At 38.3% G+C, this 18,367-nt stretch overlaps 1 protein-coding gene across 4 annotated transcripts in view; it reads right to left on the minus strand.

The window, feature by feature from the left end:
• RAPGEF6 (Rap guanine nucleotide exchange factor 6) overlaps positions 1-18,367 on the minus strand; it is a 273,773-nt gene that overhangs the window by 167,622 nt on the left and 87,784 nt on the right. For all 4 annotated transcript variants that reach the window (XM_058278054.2, XM_058278041.2, XM_058278050.2 and 1 more), the window contains exon 6: positions 255-398. In XM_058278054.2, the coding sequence (XP_058134037.1) occupies positions 255-398 (144 nt within the window). The remainder of the gene's footprint in view (positions 1-254; positions 399-18,367) is intronic.

An 18,367-nucleotide genomic window follows, 5' to 3' on the forward strand; every position in this document is an offset into this window, starting at 1 on the left:
ATCCACAAATATATTTTTAACGATTTGGTAAGAACCTTCTTTTTTTACATTATTTAAAAAAATAAAACTCTCACTGGTAAGAGTATTTCTAACCAATTCAGCAAAGTCAGAGTACTTTAAAAGATTATATAGGTATACTTATCTGCCTCATTTAAAGAAAGAACCTAAGTATTAATACCCAAAATAGATATAAATTAAAGATACCACACATGAAAATTAAGGTAAATCCATGAAATGTTCCTAAATATACTCACAGAAAGATAGCTATTAAAGTCCACATCATCAGTGATGGTTTGGCGTTCTCCTTTGCAGTTAATTTTCCGAAATCTTCGCCGAGACTGTCTGGCAGGAATTTCTCTTTGTAGAATACTTTCTTCATTATCTTTGGAATTCTCTACCTGAAACACATGTTTACATTCCTGATTAAATACCCAGTTTTTCCATATTACGGACAGTCTATGAAGTCTCAAGAGGCTCATAAGGAGGCTTCATTCACTTCTTGCAAGAAAATGCCTCAAGAAAACAGTCTGTATAGGAAAGTACTCATGAGTTCAAAAAGATAAAGATGTCATTATTATAAAGATCTAGAGACCACAGTTTCCTTCCAGGAAATAGGCTCTTTTGCTCACATAAACATATATCCTCTAAGTAAGTCACTTACCAGAAATGAAGGCAGTTAATTACACTTAAATGTTCAGTAATCACAACTTCTGAGTTAGTTTAATTACAAACTGCCGATTATGTACATATTTTATTTAGCAAGCAGTCATGGTTATATTTTCAGTGAACTGCTAAACAGTAAAACAAAAATACCTTATCTTTTATTCTTTAGTTTCCATTTTAATGCATATAAACACCACTAGTAAAGCTGGCATCTTTTAAGGATGAAAGAAGGGCAAACTAACATTTATAGAGGGATCAAAATGGGCCAGGATATATACACATTACTCTATATTTAGTCCATACACGACAGCCCTCAACAGACATATTTATTAAAGTTATATTGGAATACAGGCCTATCTCCAAAGCTTATGCTGCTGACATAAGAACACAATGCTTCTCTAACTATAGGCTAAATCATAATTTTTAAAAAATTAACTATTTTTAAAAGGCATATAGATATGTTTTATTTTTTTATTTTATTTTTATTTTTTTAATTTTTTTATTTTTTATTGACTTTGTAATAATATTACATTAAAAATATATATGTGAGGTCCCATTCAACCCCATCCCCCCACCCCCCCTCTCCCCCCCCCAACAACACTCGTTCCCATCATCATGACACATCCATTGGATTTTGTAAGTACATCTTTGGGCACCTCTGCACCTCATATACATGGATTCACATCATAGCCCATACTCTCCTCCATTCCATCCAGTGGGCCCTGTGAGGATTTACAATGTCCGGTGATTGCCTCTGAAGTACCATCCAGGGACGCTCCATGTCCAAAAGACGCCTCCACCTCTCATCTCTTCCTGCCTTTCCCCATACCCTTCGTCCACTATGTCCACTTTTCCCATTCCCATGCCACCTCTTCTATGTGGACATTGGATTGGTTGTGTCCATTGCACCTCTATGTCAAGAGGAGGGTCAGATTCCACCTGGATGCTGGATGCAATCCTCCCATTTTCAGTTGTAATCACTCTAGGCTCCATGGTGTGGTGGTTGTCCTTCTTCAACTCCATCTTAGCTGAGTGTGGTAAGTCCAATAAATCAGATTGTAGGTGCTGGAGTCTGTTGAGGCTCAGGATCTGGCTATCACATTGTCAGTCCAGAGATTCAAATCCCCTAAATATATCTTAAACCCCAACATTAACTGCACCTCCAGCACATTGGCATGAAAGTCTTATGAAGGGAGATCCCATCTGAGTCCAGATTCATCACACATAAACACCATTTCCAAAGAGGGGCCATCTGACCTGGTAGTTAACCCCATCGGCCATGACCATAACTCCCATGGGTCTCTTTAGCCCTCAAAGGAACCAATATCTGGGGGTTGTATCTGCTTTATCTGTCTCTCTGACTCTGCTCAGTTGTGCATGAGGGCAAACCTTCTGCCAGCCTCCAGACTCTTTTTTAGAAACTCGTAGCCATATAAACTCATTTCTCCTTTCCATTTCCCCCTTACTTTAGGTCAAACAGCATTTTAAAGTCATGGTATTTTATGTAGACATGGATATTCTGCTGATCCGCATTGAACCTTCCGTATAAGGTCATTTTCCAGTTGCATCATCAGTTGGTAGTTGATAGTGGTCCCTCGTTGCCAGGGAGGCTCATCCCCGGGTGTCATGTCCCACGCTGGGGGGAAGGCATTGCATTTACATGCTGAGTTTGGCTTCGACACTGGCCACATTTGAGTAACATGAAGGCTGACAGGAGGAAATTCCCAGGCACAAAGTTGTTCTAGGCCTTGTTCTTATTTTGGGTTTATCAGCTCACAAGCATAGTCATTAGCATCAGAGGCTCACTGTTGAACCCTCACTCCCTCCCGGTCCCCGCCACTGTACCTGGGAGACTGTCGCTGCTCCCCTAGGGACCACGACAGAGCACCACTGGCCAGGAACCCAGTACCCCCCCTACTGTGTTTTTTAATTGTTGCCACTATGAGTATATCCAAACATTACCATGCACCCTGGACATATGTTCTGTACAGCTCCCTGTCAGCCATATATCACCTGTCATTGGTACCCCATACCAGTATCCCTCCATTGCCATTGTTGAAACACTCTGTGATCCAGAACTCCCCGAAATTTGAAGCCAAATATAATTTCATGGTCCCTTACTAGGGAATGGCATATAGCGATGAGCTTAAAGGATAGATAAAGAACTTGGATAAAGTTAGATAAAGAACTTAGATAAAGAATGTTGACTTGAAAAAATTCCACATCCTATCTTTTTCTTCCCTCCCCCCCCCCCCCCCCAATTATTCAGCTTTTCTTCACAGGAGTCCTAGACCACAGCAATGTATATATATAATATACAGCACTCCCACACATCCACCAGAAAACCTTTTCCCTTCCACAGTGATACTCTTACGCCCTATTCATATCATATTTACTTAAAGTGATGTACAGAGTCTGAGACATTAGCTTTCTAACAAGGTGACATCTGTGCTTACATTGTGGGGCATACTTTAGGATACACAGTTCTTTACATTTTTAGTTATCCTATGTTTTACATTATGGTTTACATTATCAGTCTGTCATCTCCTATATGTTATAGTGTAATATTACATGTTTTATATCCATCCTTGTGTACTCTCAAGAAACTCCTCTCTTACCCCCCATTTACTTTGGTTCCACACATTTAACGTCCATTTTCCCTTCCACCTTGGTGTCCTCAGTGATAGCCAACCTCCGTTTCCTGAGGAGCCACTTCCAGAGATAGATGGAATAGTGTTCAGGTCCTAACTTACTCAACTGCCCCAATGCCCTGGGAGCCACCCTTTCTCTCGAGGGATACAGTTCCCTCTATTTGATGGGATTAGTCCTCCCCAGGATGTGGGTCCACCCCCACTCTCACTACTTGGGTTTCTACCACATGGTGTCACCCACTCTGGCAGAATGAGCATTTAGATATTCCCCAGGAGTCTGTCCTGCATCAGACCCTCCCCTCCGAGCATTCTAAACAGGTAACCCTCTTTATTATATTTTGATATGATTTTCTCGGCATTTTACTCTCCACCAACACCTGACCCTCTCCTGGTTCGTATGCTACCCCTCCCTCCCCCCACTTTTAGGCAACGTTACCCATCCGTCCCTCCCCAGCCACCCTCAAACCCGCAAAGCCCCAAGCAAAGGCAACCCCTTGCCCCCCTTTTATCTCTTCTTTGTGTTCATACTTACCACCATCTCGTCTTAAATTCCACCCCTGCAGACATCGGCTCATATCCTTCCTCCACCCTCCGATTTCCTGTAGGCCTATCGTTCAGTCTCTTGCTATCTAGGGCAGCTTGTTTATTTCATATGATTGAGGTCATGTAGTATTTGTCCTTCAATGTCTGGGTTGCTTCACTCAACATAAGGTTCTCAAGATTCATCCATGTTATCACATGTGTTTGTAGTGTGTTCGTTCTTACAGCCGAGTAGTATTCCATTGTGTGTATATACCACATTTTATTGATCCACTCATCTGTTGATGGGCATTTGGGTTGATTCCAACTTTTGGCAATAGTGAACAATGCTGCTATGAACATTGGTGTACATATATCGGTTTGTGTTCTTGTTTTCAGTTCTGCTGGGTATATACCCAGCAGTGGTATTGCTGGGTCATATGGCAAATCTACGGCTAGTTTTTTGAGAAACCGCCATACTGTCCTCCAGAATGGTTGGATCCTTCTGCATTCCCACCAGCAGTGGATGAGTGTTCCCCTTCCTTCACATCCTCTCCAGCACTTGTATTCTTCTGTTTTTTTCATAGCTGCCAATCTTATGGGAGTAAGATGGTATCTCATTGTAGTTTTGATTTGCATTTCCCTGATAGCTAGAGATTTGGAACATTTTTTCATGTGCTTTCTTGCCATTTGTATTTCTTCTTCGGGGAAGTGTCTGTTTAAGTCTTTTTCCCATTTTTTAAATGGGTTGTTTATCTTTTTATTTTCAAGATATAGGAGTTCTTTATATATGCAAGTTATAAGTTTCTTATCAGATATATGGTTGCCAAATATTTTCTCCCACTGTGTGGGCTCCCTTTTTACTTTCTTGACAAACTCCTTTGAGGTGCAGAAGGCTTTAATTTTGAGGAAGTCCCATTTATCTATTAGTTCTTTTGCTGCTCGTGCTTTTGGTGAGATATTCATAAATCCATTTCCTATTACAAGGTCCTGTAGATGTTTCCCTACACTGCTTTCTAAGGTTTTTATGGTCTTGGCTCTTATATTTAGGTCTTTGATCCATCTTGAGTTGATCTTTGTATAAGGTGTGAGATGGTAATCCTCTTTCATTCTTCTACATATGGCTATCCAGTTCTCCAGACACCATTTGTTGAATAGGCCACTCTCTCCCAGTTGAGAGGGTTTGGTGGCTTTATCGAATATTATGTGGTTGTATATGTGAGGTTCTATATCAGAGCTTTCAATTCGATTCCATTGGTCTATGTGTCTCTCCTTATGCCAATACCATGCTGTTTTCACCACCGTGGCTTTATAGTATGTTTTGAAGTCAGGTAGTGTGATTCCTCCAATTTCGTTTTTCTTTTTCAGTATGTCTTTGGCTATTCGGGGTCTCTTTCCTTTCCAAATAAATTTCATAGTTAGTTTTTCTAGTTCCTTAAAGAAGGCTGCATTGATTTTTATTGGGATTGCATTGAATGTGTAGATCAGTTTTGGTAGGATAGACATCTTAATAATGTTCAGTCTTCCTATCCATGAACAAGGAATAGTCTTCCATTTATTTAGGTCTTCTTTGATTTCCTTGAACAATCTTGTATAGTTCTCGGTGTATAAGTTCTTTACCTCTTTAGTTAAATTTATTCCTAAGTATTTGATTTTTTTATTTACTATTGTGAATGGTATTTGTTTCTTGATTTCCTCCTGATCTTGCTCATTATTGGTGTACAGAAATGCTACTGATTTTTGCGCATTGATCTTATAACCTGCGACTTTACTAAACTCATTTATGAGTTCTAGAATCTTCGTTGTAGATCTCTCAGGGTTTTCTATGTATAGGATCATGTCATCTGCAAATAATGAAATTTTGACTTCTTCCTTTCCAATTTGAATGCCTTTTATTTCTGGTTCTTGCCTCAGTGCTCGAGCAAGTACTTCTAAGACAATGTTAAATAGGAGTGGAGACAGTGGGCATCCTTGTCTTGTTCCTGAGTTTAGAGGGAAGGAGTCTAGGATTTCTCCATTGTAAACAATATTGGCTTTAGGTTTTTCATATATACTCTTTATCATGTTCAAAAAATTCCCTTGTATTCCAACCTTTTGGAGTGTTTTTATCAAGAAAGGGTGCTGTATTTTGTCAAATGCTTTTTCTGCATCAATAGATATAATCATGTGATTTTTTTCCTTCAATCTGTTTATATGGTGTATTACGTTGATTGATTTTCTTATGTTGAACCATCCTTGCATACCTGGGATGAATCCCACTTGGTCGTGGTGTATAATACGTTTAATGTGTTGTTGAATACGATTAGCAAGTATTTTGTTAAGTATTTTTGCGTCTAGGTTCATTAGAGAAATTGGTCTGTAATTTTCCTTTCTTGTGATGTCTTTGTTTGGCTTTGGTACTAGGGTAATGTTGGCATCATAGAAGGAGTTGGGTAACGTTCTTTCTGTTTCGATGTTTTGGAATAGTTTCAGCAGGATTGGTGTCAGTTCTTTCCGGAATGTTTTGGAGAATTCACCTGTGAAGCCATCTGGCCCTGGGCTCTTCTTAGTTGGGAGATTTTTGATAACTGATTCTATCTCTCTGCTTGTGATTGATTTGTTAAGATCATCAATTTCTTCTTTTGTCAATATGGGCTGTTTATGTGTTTCTAGGAATTTGTCCATTTCCTCTAGATTGTCATTTTTGTTGGAATATAGTTTTTCAAAATATCCTCTTATGATAGTCTTTATTTCTGTGGGGTCAGTGGTGATATCGCCTTTCTCATTTCTTATCTTGTGTATTTGCATCTTCTCTCTTTTTTTCTTTGTTAGTGTTGCTAAAGGTTTGTCAATTTTGTTAATCTTCTCAAAAAACCAGCTCTTGGTCTTGTTTATCTGTTCAAGTGCTTTCTTATTTTCTATTTCATTTAGTTCTGCTCTTATCTTTGTTATTTCCTTCCTTCTTCTTCCTGTTGGGTTGCTTTGTTGTTGTTTTTCTAATTCCTTCAAATGTGCAGTTAGTTCTTCAATTTTTGCTCTTTCTTCTTTTTTGATATATGAATTTATGGCTATAAACTTCCCTCTCAGTACTGCTTTTGCTGCATCCCATAAATTTTGGTATGTTGTGTTATAATTATCATTTGTTTCAAGGTAGTCATTGATTTCTTTTGAGATTTCCTCTTTGACCCACTGTTTTTCTAAGAGGGTGCTGTTTAATTTCCAAATCGTGGTGTGAAGTCTGGGCTTCTGTCCCTTGCAAATCTCCAGCTTGACTCCACTGTGGTCAGAGAGAATGTTTTGTATGATTTCAATCTTTCTGAATTCGTTCAGCCTTTCTTTGTGGCCTAGCATATGATCTATCTTGGAGAATGATCCATGTGCGCTTGAGAAAAATGTATATCCTGCTGTGTTTGGGTGTAGCGATCTATATATGTCTATTAGATCGAGCTCCTCTAATATACTATTCAGATGTTTTGTTTCTTTGGTGATTCTCTTTTGAGATGTTCTGTCCAGAGTTGATAGTGGTGTATTAAAATCCCCCACTATAATTGTAGATGTATCTATTCTTTCACTTAGTTTTTCCAGCGTTTGCCTGATGTATTTAGAGGCACCCTTGTTAGGGGCATATAGATATGTTTTAAATTACACCTTATAACTGAGCTTACATCCAATAAATGCCAAATGATGAAAACAACTACTTTCTTGTTACTGTTGTACCTCTTACTAATATCCAAATTTTCCTAGCCACCCAAGTATGAAATCTCATTACCATTCCCAACTCCTCTACTTGTCTTCCAGATTCCATGTCCATCTCAGAATTTGTGGATTGTTAATTTTTTAAATAATTCCCTCTCACAATGTACTTTCTTTCATTCCTATTACCACCAACTCAAGTCTTAACCACATCATTCCTAAAAGGGTGACAGATAATAGGTGATCCTGCTGCTTCAGACATGTCCCTCTCTAATTCCATCCTGTATGGTCAGATAAATTACCCAGATAAATCATCATTACATCAGGTCTCTTATTCAAAATACTACAATGGACCCTAATGTTACCAAATGAAGTTTAAACACTTATATTTGACATTTAAAACCATGTATACTTGATCTCTAAAATACTCTCATCACTTTTATGGTTAACCCTTGAAAAGCTGCTCACACACACACAATATCCTCAAATAAAACCTCCAATGAGATTTGCAAAATTTTCTGATGATTTCTTAGAAAGAGTTGATGTCTAAGCTCTTCTGTTTCAAGTCTAAAATAAGAGTTCAAGTGTAAGGAGCAACAAAGCCAGTGTGACTATTCATGGATCCCTATATATAAACAATTTATACTCTGCCATCTAAGTAACTTAGGAAGCTTTACCTAGATCAACCTGTGTTATATCACCAATTCTATCTTCAAAGATAGAACACATCTCAATTGTCATCTCTTCCATAACCACAAGGGACGTTTCTCTTCTCAGACTTCAGCTGACTTGCATATATATATGTATGACCTAGATATCTCATTAATGGGATATGCTCCCTTTTGCGTCCAGGTCCTTGCATATGCTGCTATTACTTCTGCCCTTAAACACTGCTCCTTTGTCAACATGTTAGCTTCTTACACATACTTCAAACAACCTTCCTCTGCTCCAGAAAGGTGCTAACTTCTATCATACTAACTATACCTGCTGTGATTATAAATAAACCTGCCTTACTAATGAGAAGCAGCTCCTGAAGGCAAGAATCACATTATATTATTATATTGTATTATATTATCTTTGTTCATTTAATGCTCAAAAAGGTTTGCTAAAATAGAAGTTAAATTAAATTCTCCCCTTCTCTCCAAACATGTTAGATTCTTGGAACTGTGTGCAAACTACACAAGAAATATACAGGCAGGCAGGATAAGTTACTGAATATTACTCTTCTGAAAGGGAAAATTCAGAAAAGATAGGGGATTGAGATTCTCAATTGACAGCTAAATAATTTTTGCTCTTAGGCAAATAAATGGTACCTCCTTAAAATTCAATTTCCTCTTCTGGAAAATGACAGAACCATAATATTTATTGAGTCACTATACTAGGCCATATTCCAAACTAAGGTTTTGTAACTTATCTCATTTAAGGTTTACACCAACCCTCTTATACAGCTACTCTTCCAGTTTTAGCAGATGGTACAGAATTTCATAACTCTTATGTCATTCACACTAATAGGTGAGTAAGGACTCAAAACTTAAGTCTGACTAAAATTCTCCCACATACTGCCCAAATCCAAGGGATGAACTAGACTATTTATCTACTTTAGGTAAAAGTCCAATATTACATGATTCTTTCATGTTTTAATATCTAGCATGTATCAAGCAAAAACAGAGATTTAAACAATAAAGGCTTTTCAAAGTAGAAATGGAAGCAATAAAAACTGAGAAAATGTTTCAAAATACTGGGAAAAAGGGGAATGGATATGGCTCAAGGGGTTGAGCACCTGCTTCCCACATGGGGAGGTCCCGGGATAGGTCCTCATGTCTCCTAAAGAACAAAAAAAAATAAACAACTAGCAAACAAATGAAAAAAACTCAGGGGAGTCAATGTGGCTCAGTGGTTGAGTGCCAGCTTCCCACATACGAGGCCCAGGGTTCAATCCCTGGCCCTGGTAACAAATGAAAATAAAACTCTATAACTGCAATGTGAGATTAAAATAAAATAAAATGTTGCAAATACCCAAATGGAATGGCACAAACGTAAGGAATCTGCAAAGGCCAAGAATGAAGTGAAAGTAAGACTACTTGAAGGTAAACTTCCAACAAAACCCCTGTTCTACCAGTGAGTTTTTGGCAAAACCCTAGAGAGCAGACCTTTCCACTTTGATGGGTTCTGGCAGTGAGAAAGACAGGAGATAAACAGAGAATCCATCAAAGGTGGGGAGAATCCTATAGGAGGCCTGTCTGTAAAGCTCACCCAAATGGCCACTTCCTCAGGGTAAGGACTGAGCAAAGTATAAGCCTACCTTGCAGAAAGGGACAGGAAAAAAACTTGCCTGGCACTGGGAGAAAGGAGAGTGGAAAAAACCAGGGAAGTGGATGCAGCTTAAGTGATAAGGCCTTTGCCTACTGTATAGAAGGACCTGGGTTCAATCCCTGGGGCCTCCTGGTGAGAAAGAAGAAGAGAAAGCATGCCTGTGCAGCGAGCCAGTGCCCGTGTGGTGAGCCAAGTACCCACGTGGTGAGCCAAGTGCCTGCACGGCGAGCCCAGTGCCCATGTGAGTGCCCGCACGGCGAGCCAAGTGCCTATGTGGTGAGCTGAGTGCCCACGAGTGCCCGTCTGATGAGCCGAGTGCCTGCGCAGCAAGCCAAGTGCCCCCGCAGCAAGCTGAGTGACCATGTGGTGAGTCAGTGCCCACACAAGTGAGTCACACAGCAAGATGATGACACAACAAAAGAGAGACAAACGGGAGAGTCAAGGTGAAGCACAGTAGAGATCAGGAACTGAGGTGGTGCAACTGACAAGGAACCTCTCTCCACATCAGAGGTCTCCAGGATTGAATCCTGGTGAATCCTAGAGGAGAAAGACGAGAAGACAAGACAAAGAGAAATAGATACAGAATATCACACAGCAAAAGGACACAGACAGCAAAAAACTGCAGGGTGAGGGTATGGGAGGGGAAGAAAACGAAAAAAAAAAAAAAAAAAAGAAAAGTAACCATCCCTTAATAAATCTGTAGTTTGAATTTTTAATACCCAAGCACATAAGTAGATTTAAAGAAATCTAAACTGATAATATACATAAGTAATGAGCAGAAACAAATGAAAAACCTCTCTGCAAAAATGCAGCTTTAACCCAAACCTAAAAGAATTCCACACTTAAAGGTTCAAGGTATATAAACTCATAGATAAATATGTAACAACAATGACAGCAAAACCTAAAAATATGAGAAAATAAGACACAATGAATAATAATGGATTAATAAAATAAAGGACAGCAGAATCATACCAGCAAAAACTTCATATATTGGAAATACTTGAGAATAATATAAAGCTATAATAAAAACCTTTCAAAAGAAACCTGATGATGAACAATACATTATAAATAGCAAACAAGCAGGTATAAAAAGCTATCAAATAGATCTTCCAAAAATATTTTAAAAATCTATTTATGGGTGACTTTTACTGGCCATAACCAAGTAAATTTGCTAATAGACTTGCTGTACCACTAAAAACAACTACCAAAAAATAGACCTAATATTTTCTAAGTCAACTGTTTTTAGGCACTGAACATGTTTTCCTTGAAAAAAGTGAAACATGTAAGTCCTATAAGAGCCTTGGTTTTCTGGCTACTGTCACTTGTCTGCCATAGTGCATGGAGGTGGACCTCAAAAGAATACGTCTTTCTGAGAGGAGGAATGTATTTAAAGATGGTATGAGCTATTACAATGCCTGGAATTTGTAGGGCAGGCAACTGGAGAAGAGGAAGCCATGTTTGAAGGATGTGAGGAGGGTGCTACAGAAATCTGTGTGGGCATTTTCTATGGATGTTTGGCCAAGGACTGAGCTGAATAAGCTCAGGGCAAACTCACAAGGCTGAAAATTGCTCTCTGTATCCAACCCCTGGGAGAAAATCTGCACCCCACTAGTTGAGTCCATGGCCCAGTTTTGAAAACCTAAGCTGGGCAATTTTAAGGACAGAGAATAAGTTGAACCAAATATTAAAGAAGAGCTGTGGAAAAAAAAAAAATAAGCAAGAGAGAAATTAGCTATCAGAGTAAATTCACCAACATATTCAGATGCCTAGACATCAGCAAACAATTATAAGCCATACTAGGAAACAGGAAAAGATGGCACAGCCAAAAGAACAAACCAAATATCCTGAAGAAATATAGGTTTTAATACAATTAATCAGTAATAACAAAACTTTCCTAAATCACTTTAAAGAATTTAAAGAAAATATGACAAAAGAAATAAAGGATATTAAGAAGATACTGGGAGAGCATCAAGTACAATTTGCAAGTCTGTGAAGAAAAGTAACATACCTTATGGGAATGAAAGACATGATGGATGAAATTAAAAATACAGTAGAGGGAAACGGACTTTGGCCCAGTGGTTGGGGCGTCCGTCTGCCATATGGGGGGTCCGCGGTTCGGACCCCGGGCCTCCTTGACCCGTGTGGAGCTGGCCATGCGCGGCGCTGATGCGCGCAAGGAGTGCCGAGCCACGCAAGGGTGTCCCCCGCGTGGGGGAGCCCCACGCGCAGGGAGTGCGCCCGTGAGGAGAGCCGCCCAGCGTGAAGGGGGAGGGCAGCCTGCCCAGGAATGGCGCCGCCCACACTTCCTGTGCCGCTGGCGACAACAGAGGCGGACAAAGAAACAAAAGCAGACAAAGAAACAAGACGCAGCGGGTGGACACCGGGAACAGACAACCAGGGGAGGGGGGGGATTAAATAAATAAATCTTTAAAAAAAAAAAAAAAAATACAGTAGAGGCACATAAGAGCAGATTTGAATTTTGCTTGAAGACAGAATTACTGATTTCAAAGACAGAACATGTGACCTGGAAACGACAGGAGAATAGAAAGAGAAGAGAATGGAAAAAATGGAAAGGAGTCTCAGGGAACTGAATGACAACACGAAACACATAAAGGTTTAAGTATAGACCTCTCAAGAGAAACCATGTATTTAAGGTACTGAAAGAGAAAAACTGCTAGCCAAGAATTCTATATCCAGCAAAGCTGTACTTATAAAATGAGGGTGAGTTTAAAGTCTTCACAGACAAAAAGAAAAACTGATAGAATATGTTACTTGAAAGACCAGATTTGCAAGAGATACTAAAGGGGATGCTGCAGCCTGAATAGAAAAAACAAGAGTGAGAGATTTGGGGGAGTTTAGAAATGAAGATTATTAGGAAGGGTAAACTAAAGAATAGGAAGACAGACAATAGAACAGTATGACAACAGAGAGCCAAAGGACAAAATGGATGAAGCAATTTGAAGTTTTCAAGTAATCTTCACATCTATCCAATGAACCCTGAAACATGGAAAGAAGACCTTTATTGGGCAAGAACACTCCAGGAGCAGCAGAAAGTGGCACAGAGAATTAAAAGGAGTGAATCATCAGCAGAAGTAACAGACTTCTCACCAGAATCGATTCCTGACTATGACTTTGAAAGTGATAAGATTGTTGCTGTTTGTGCAGCTATTGCTGAGAAACAGAAGACAGCTTCAATGAATAAAACAATGGTTATTGTGTCTACTTCTGGGACTGTAGAGACTGTAACTGAAAAGGAAGATGGTGTTCCAACACCAGATGGCTCTGTTTTTATCAAAGCCTGAGGAAGGAAAATGCATAGCATAAATTATTTGAATCTGTCTTTTTTTTATCATGATCTAAAGTTATAGACATAGGGACATTTATTCTGGAGAAAAAGGGCAAAACTCCTGTTTGCAAGATAAATTTTTCAGATGACGCATATCAGTCTAAATGGTAACATTATTATATAGTATTTAGACTATCCTTTGATAAGTTATGGTTTATACTTAAGATTAGAATTCTGAGCAAAATGTTTTTGATGTATAAATTTAATTTAATCCAAATATATGGACGGATACATTTTAAAGGCACAAATTTGCAAAGCAAATTCTTGAATAGTAAATAACTTCATAGTGTTATTAAAATGTTAACTCATTGACTTTTGTTTTATGATAAAGGAAATCAGTGATCGCCTTCTCTCCTAGAAATATACTGCTGTTACTATTCACTCTGTTTTCCTTGCTTCTGTAGAGTAAGTTTGTTACAAGCTTTTAATATTCATTTTGATTAAAAGTTGTGATTTTGTTATATGTGGAATCTTTGAAAGTTCAGCCAAAAATGCATGCAAATGTGAACATTCTGAAGTTCTCTTAATTCTGATTTGTGTTTAAGTTTTTGGCTTTAAAGAAATTATAACAATGGTAGTTGCCTACTTCAATATTTCTTGCATGTGTGAAGTACTAATAAATGTCACAATGATGATTTTTTATATTACTCTAACTAGGTTACTTCTTACCACAAATGACTCATCTTTTAAATGTGCATTTTTAATGAGTGGATTTTACAGATACATCATAATAAATTATATGCTACATTTATTTTATTTTTATTTATTTTTGTTTTTTATTCTTCTTAAAAATTTTTTTTGTTTTATTTTGTTACAAAAATTTGTTTTATTTTGTTACAGAAATTAATTTTGTTACAGACATTCATATCTGTATAAATAGAAGAATTCCCAGGACCATAAGTGTGTGCCCAAAAGAGAGAGGCCCCTATACTTTGGCCTGAAGCTGTTCCCCAAGCCTTGGATAAGCCTTGAAGGAGAGCATTTGCACAGGTCAATCTATAAAGACTGGGGAAGGTGTTTTCTTTTATCCTTTTTTTCTGTTAGCACCTGGCATTCAAGGAAAACCCTGTCATTAGGGAATACATGCCTTAGAGTTAAAATTCTAGTGACAACACATTAAAATATCAAAACGTCCAGGATTCAACAACAGATTATAAAATGTACAAAGAAAGAGGAAGTGTTGGCCCAGGCATAGGAAAAGATTAAAGCATTAGGATCCATCATTAGGTAAGATCAGATCTGGAACACACTAGACAAAGACTTAAAACAAAACAAAACAAAAGATCCTAAATATGATTAAAGAGCTAAAGGAAAAAACAGAGTTAAAGGAAATCAGGGAAATGAAAGATGAATACAAAGAGAATATCAATAAAAAGACAGAAATTATGAAAAGGAACCAAACAGAGCTGAAGACCATAGGAGCAGAAATTAAAGACTCCCTAGAGGGATTCAACAGCAGATTGTCACCACCAGAATGGCTCTAAGAGAGATGTTAAAGAGAGAACTGCAGGTTGAAGGGAAAGGACAAGAGACAATTCATCAAATAAAGATCGCTGGTAATGGTAAGGGCATGGGTAAATGTAAATGCCAGTACTACTGAATTTTGGGTTTTATCTCCACTTTTTATTTCCTACAGGATTTTAAAAGCATAAAATGTAATGTTAAGGGGAGGTAGATGTGGCTCAACAGAGTGTCCGCCTATCACATAGGAGGTTCAAGGGTTCGATACCCAGGGCCTCCTGGCTCGTGTGGTGAGCAGGCCCATGTGCAGTGCTGCTGTGCGCAAGGAGTGCTGGCCCATGCAGGGATTCCCCAGGTAAGGGTGCCCCCCACGCAAGGAGCGGCCCCTGCACAAGGAGAACTGCCCCACATGAAACTGTAGCCCACCCAGGAGTAGTGCCACACACACGGAGAGCTAATGCAGCAAGATGACACAACAAAAAGAGACACAGATCCCCAGTGCTGCCTGATGAGAATACAAGCAGACACAGAAGAACACACAGCAAATGGACAGAGAGAACAGACAACGGTGGGGGGGGGGGGAGGGGGGGAGAGAAATAAATAAATCTTTAAAAAAAAATGTGCCATAAGGTCAGTGGTTTTGGACTTACAGTGTTTAACCATGTAATATGTGACAAGAACTACATATAGGTGGGGAGGCAAAGGGGTACAGAAACATAGTTTGTGAATACTATTGAAGTTAAGTAGGTATCAAAGCAAATGAAACTGTTACAGATTTAGGATATTGAATTTAAGCCTGTGATAACTACAAAGAAATTATTGGAGAACATAAGAGCTCACAGAGACAAAAATTAGAGCAGAGGCTGCCAGTAGTAGGGTTCAGGGGGAATGAAGAGTTAATGTATAACAGATGCAGGTTTCCTGTTTGAGGAGAAGGGAATGTTTTAGTAATGGAAATTGGTGAGGGTACTGCAAACTATGTGTAAATGTGATTAATCACATTGAATGGTATGCTTGTGAGTGACTGAGACAGAAAACTTCATGTTGCATATATCCTTCCACCAACAAATATTAAAAAAAAAAAAAGTAACTAAAGAGACAATGACAAATATAACGTGATACTGGACAGGATCTAATAACAGAAGAATGAAGGCTCAAAAGGACTTTACTGAGACATATGAAAAACTGGAACACAGATTATAACCTTTATATTAGTGTTTTATTTCTTGAAGAGAAAACTGCACTTAATGTGGTTATATAAACAAATGACCTTGTTCTTAGAAAATGTATGTGGCAGTATTAAGTGTTCAAGGAACACTTATACAACCTACACTCATGTTCGGAAAATTAACAGACACAGAGACAGACAGACAGATAGAGGGAAGGAACAATAACACAAATGTGGCAAAATGTTAAAAACATTGGATCAGAGTATTTGGGGAATAGAAGTATGTTGAGCTTCTCTGTGTAGGGTTTGTATTATTTTTGTAACTGTCCTGTGAGTTTGAAAGTATTTAAAAAAAAGAAAAAGTCAATCTTCTTAAGGAGAGAAAAAAATTAAAACACTGAATTACTGTATGACCCATCAATTTCACTCTTCAAAAAGGACTCAGATATCCAAACAAAAATGTTGAAAGCAGCATTATGCACAATAGCCAAAAGGTGGAAGTAACCCAAGTTTACATCAACAGATGACAGGATAAATATGTGGTGCATACATACAAAGAAATATTATTCAGTTATAAAAAGAATGAAGTTCTAATACATGCCATAAGACAGATGAACCTTGAAAATATTATGTTAAGTGAAATTAGCCAGACACCAAAGAACAAATATTGTATAAATCCTCTTATATCAAACACCTAGAATAGGCAAATTCTTACAGATAGAAAATAGATTAGAGATTACCAGCATCTAGGAGAGAACCGTTTGGAGAATTACTGCCTAATGGGTAGAAAGTTTCTCTCTAGCGTAAGAAAACATCTTGGTAATAGATAGTGATGATGGTAGCACAACACTGTAAATGCAATTAATGCCACTGCACTGCACAGGTAAAATGGCTTAACAGGATATTTTTTCTTATGTGTGTTACAAAAAAAAAAAAAAAAAAAAAAATTAAGCTGGGCTTTTACTAAGAGGGAAAATATTTAACCTTTTTCTATTTTCTGGCAGACTTTGCCTAAGTTAGATATTTATTTAAATGAATGGAAAAATCAACCAGTAATGATACATTAAATTTCTTTACTAAATATTAGATTATGCATATTTTCTATTTTTGTTTGTGACAGTTTTGTTAAGCTGTTTTTCAAAGAAACTGACTAAATATTTAAAATTTGCTTAAAGTAATGTTGACAGTATTTTCCATTTATGCTTTTAAAAATGTTTGTTGGATCCAGACTAGTGTATCCTTACTCATTCCTGATACTGGTTATGTGACATCTGTTTTGTTCTTAACTACTCTTGAGACGGGTTTGTGAATTACATTAGTTTTTCTGAGAACCAGCTTTTGCCTTTGTTACGGTCTCTGTTATAAATTTGCTTTCATGCCATTAATTTTATATTTATCTTTATTATCCTTGGCTTCTAATTTCTACAGGGATAATTGATGGTCTTTTTTTTTTAAGATTTAAAAAAAAATTTCTCTCCCCTTCCCCACCCCCCCCCCAGTTGTCTGCTCTCTCTGTCCATTCGCTGTGTGTTCTTCTGTGACTGCTTCTATCCTTATCTGTGGCACCAGGAATCTGTTTCTTTTTGTTGCGTCATCTTGTTGTGTCAGCTGTCCGTGAGTGTGGCGCCATTCTTGGGCAGGCTGTACTTTCTTTAGCGCTGGGTGGCTTTCCTTACGGGGTGCACTCCTTGAGCATGGGGCTCCCCTACGTGGGGGACACCCCCTGTGTGGCAGAGCACTCCTTGCACACATCAGCACTGCACATGGGCCAGCTCCACATGGGTTAAGGAGGCCCGAGTTTGAACCGCGGACCTCCCATGTGGTAGGCAGACGCCCTATCCATTGGGCCAAGTCCACTTCCCTGTCCTTTATTTCTTTAAGGTATACGTTGCCTTCCCTTCCTGCAGACCTATTGTGAGCTGACTGCAACAGATATGAAAAGATATCATCATTTTGATTTGCACCTCCCTAATAGCTAGTGATACTGAATGTTTTTTCACATGCTTCTTGGCTACTTGAATTTCCTCTTTGGAGAAATGTCTATGTCTTTTGCCCATTTTTAAATTGGATTACTTGTTCCTTATTGTTCAGTTGTATGATCTCTTTATATAGAATGGAAATCAAACCCTTATCGGATATGTGGTTTTCAAATATTTTCTCCCATTCAGTGTGTTGCCTTTTCACTTTTTTCACGAAGTTCTTTGAATCACAAAAGAGTGTATGTTTCAGGAGGTACATTTATTGATGTTTTCTTTTGTTGCTCATGCTTTCAGTCTAAGGTTTAAGAACTCATCACCTACCACCAGGCCTTGGAGATGTTTTCCCACTTTTTCTTTTAGGAGCCTTACGGTTATAGCTTTTATATTTAGGTCTTTGATCCATTTTGAGTGAATTTTTGTTTAAGGTGTGAGATAGGGTTCCTCTTTCTTTCTTTTGGCTATGGATATCCAGTTCTCCCAGCACCCTTTGTTCAATGAACTGTTCTTACCCAGGTGGGTGTGTTTGGCAGGCCTGACAAAAAAATCAATTGACCAGTGATGTAAGGGTCTGTTTCTGAACCATCAATTTGGTCTC

This window comes from Dasypus novemcinctus, chromosome 2 (assembly GCF_030445035.2).
Source record: "Dasypus novemcinctus isolate mDasNov1 chromosome 2, mDasNov1.1.hap2, whole genome shotgun sequence".
NCBI lineage: Eukaryota > Metazoa > Chordata > Mammalia > Cingulata > Dasypodidae > Dasypus > Dasypus novemcinctus.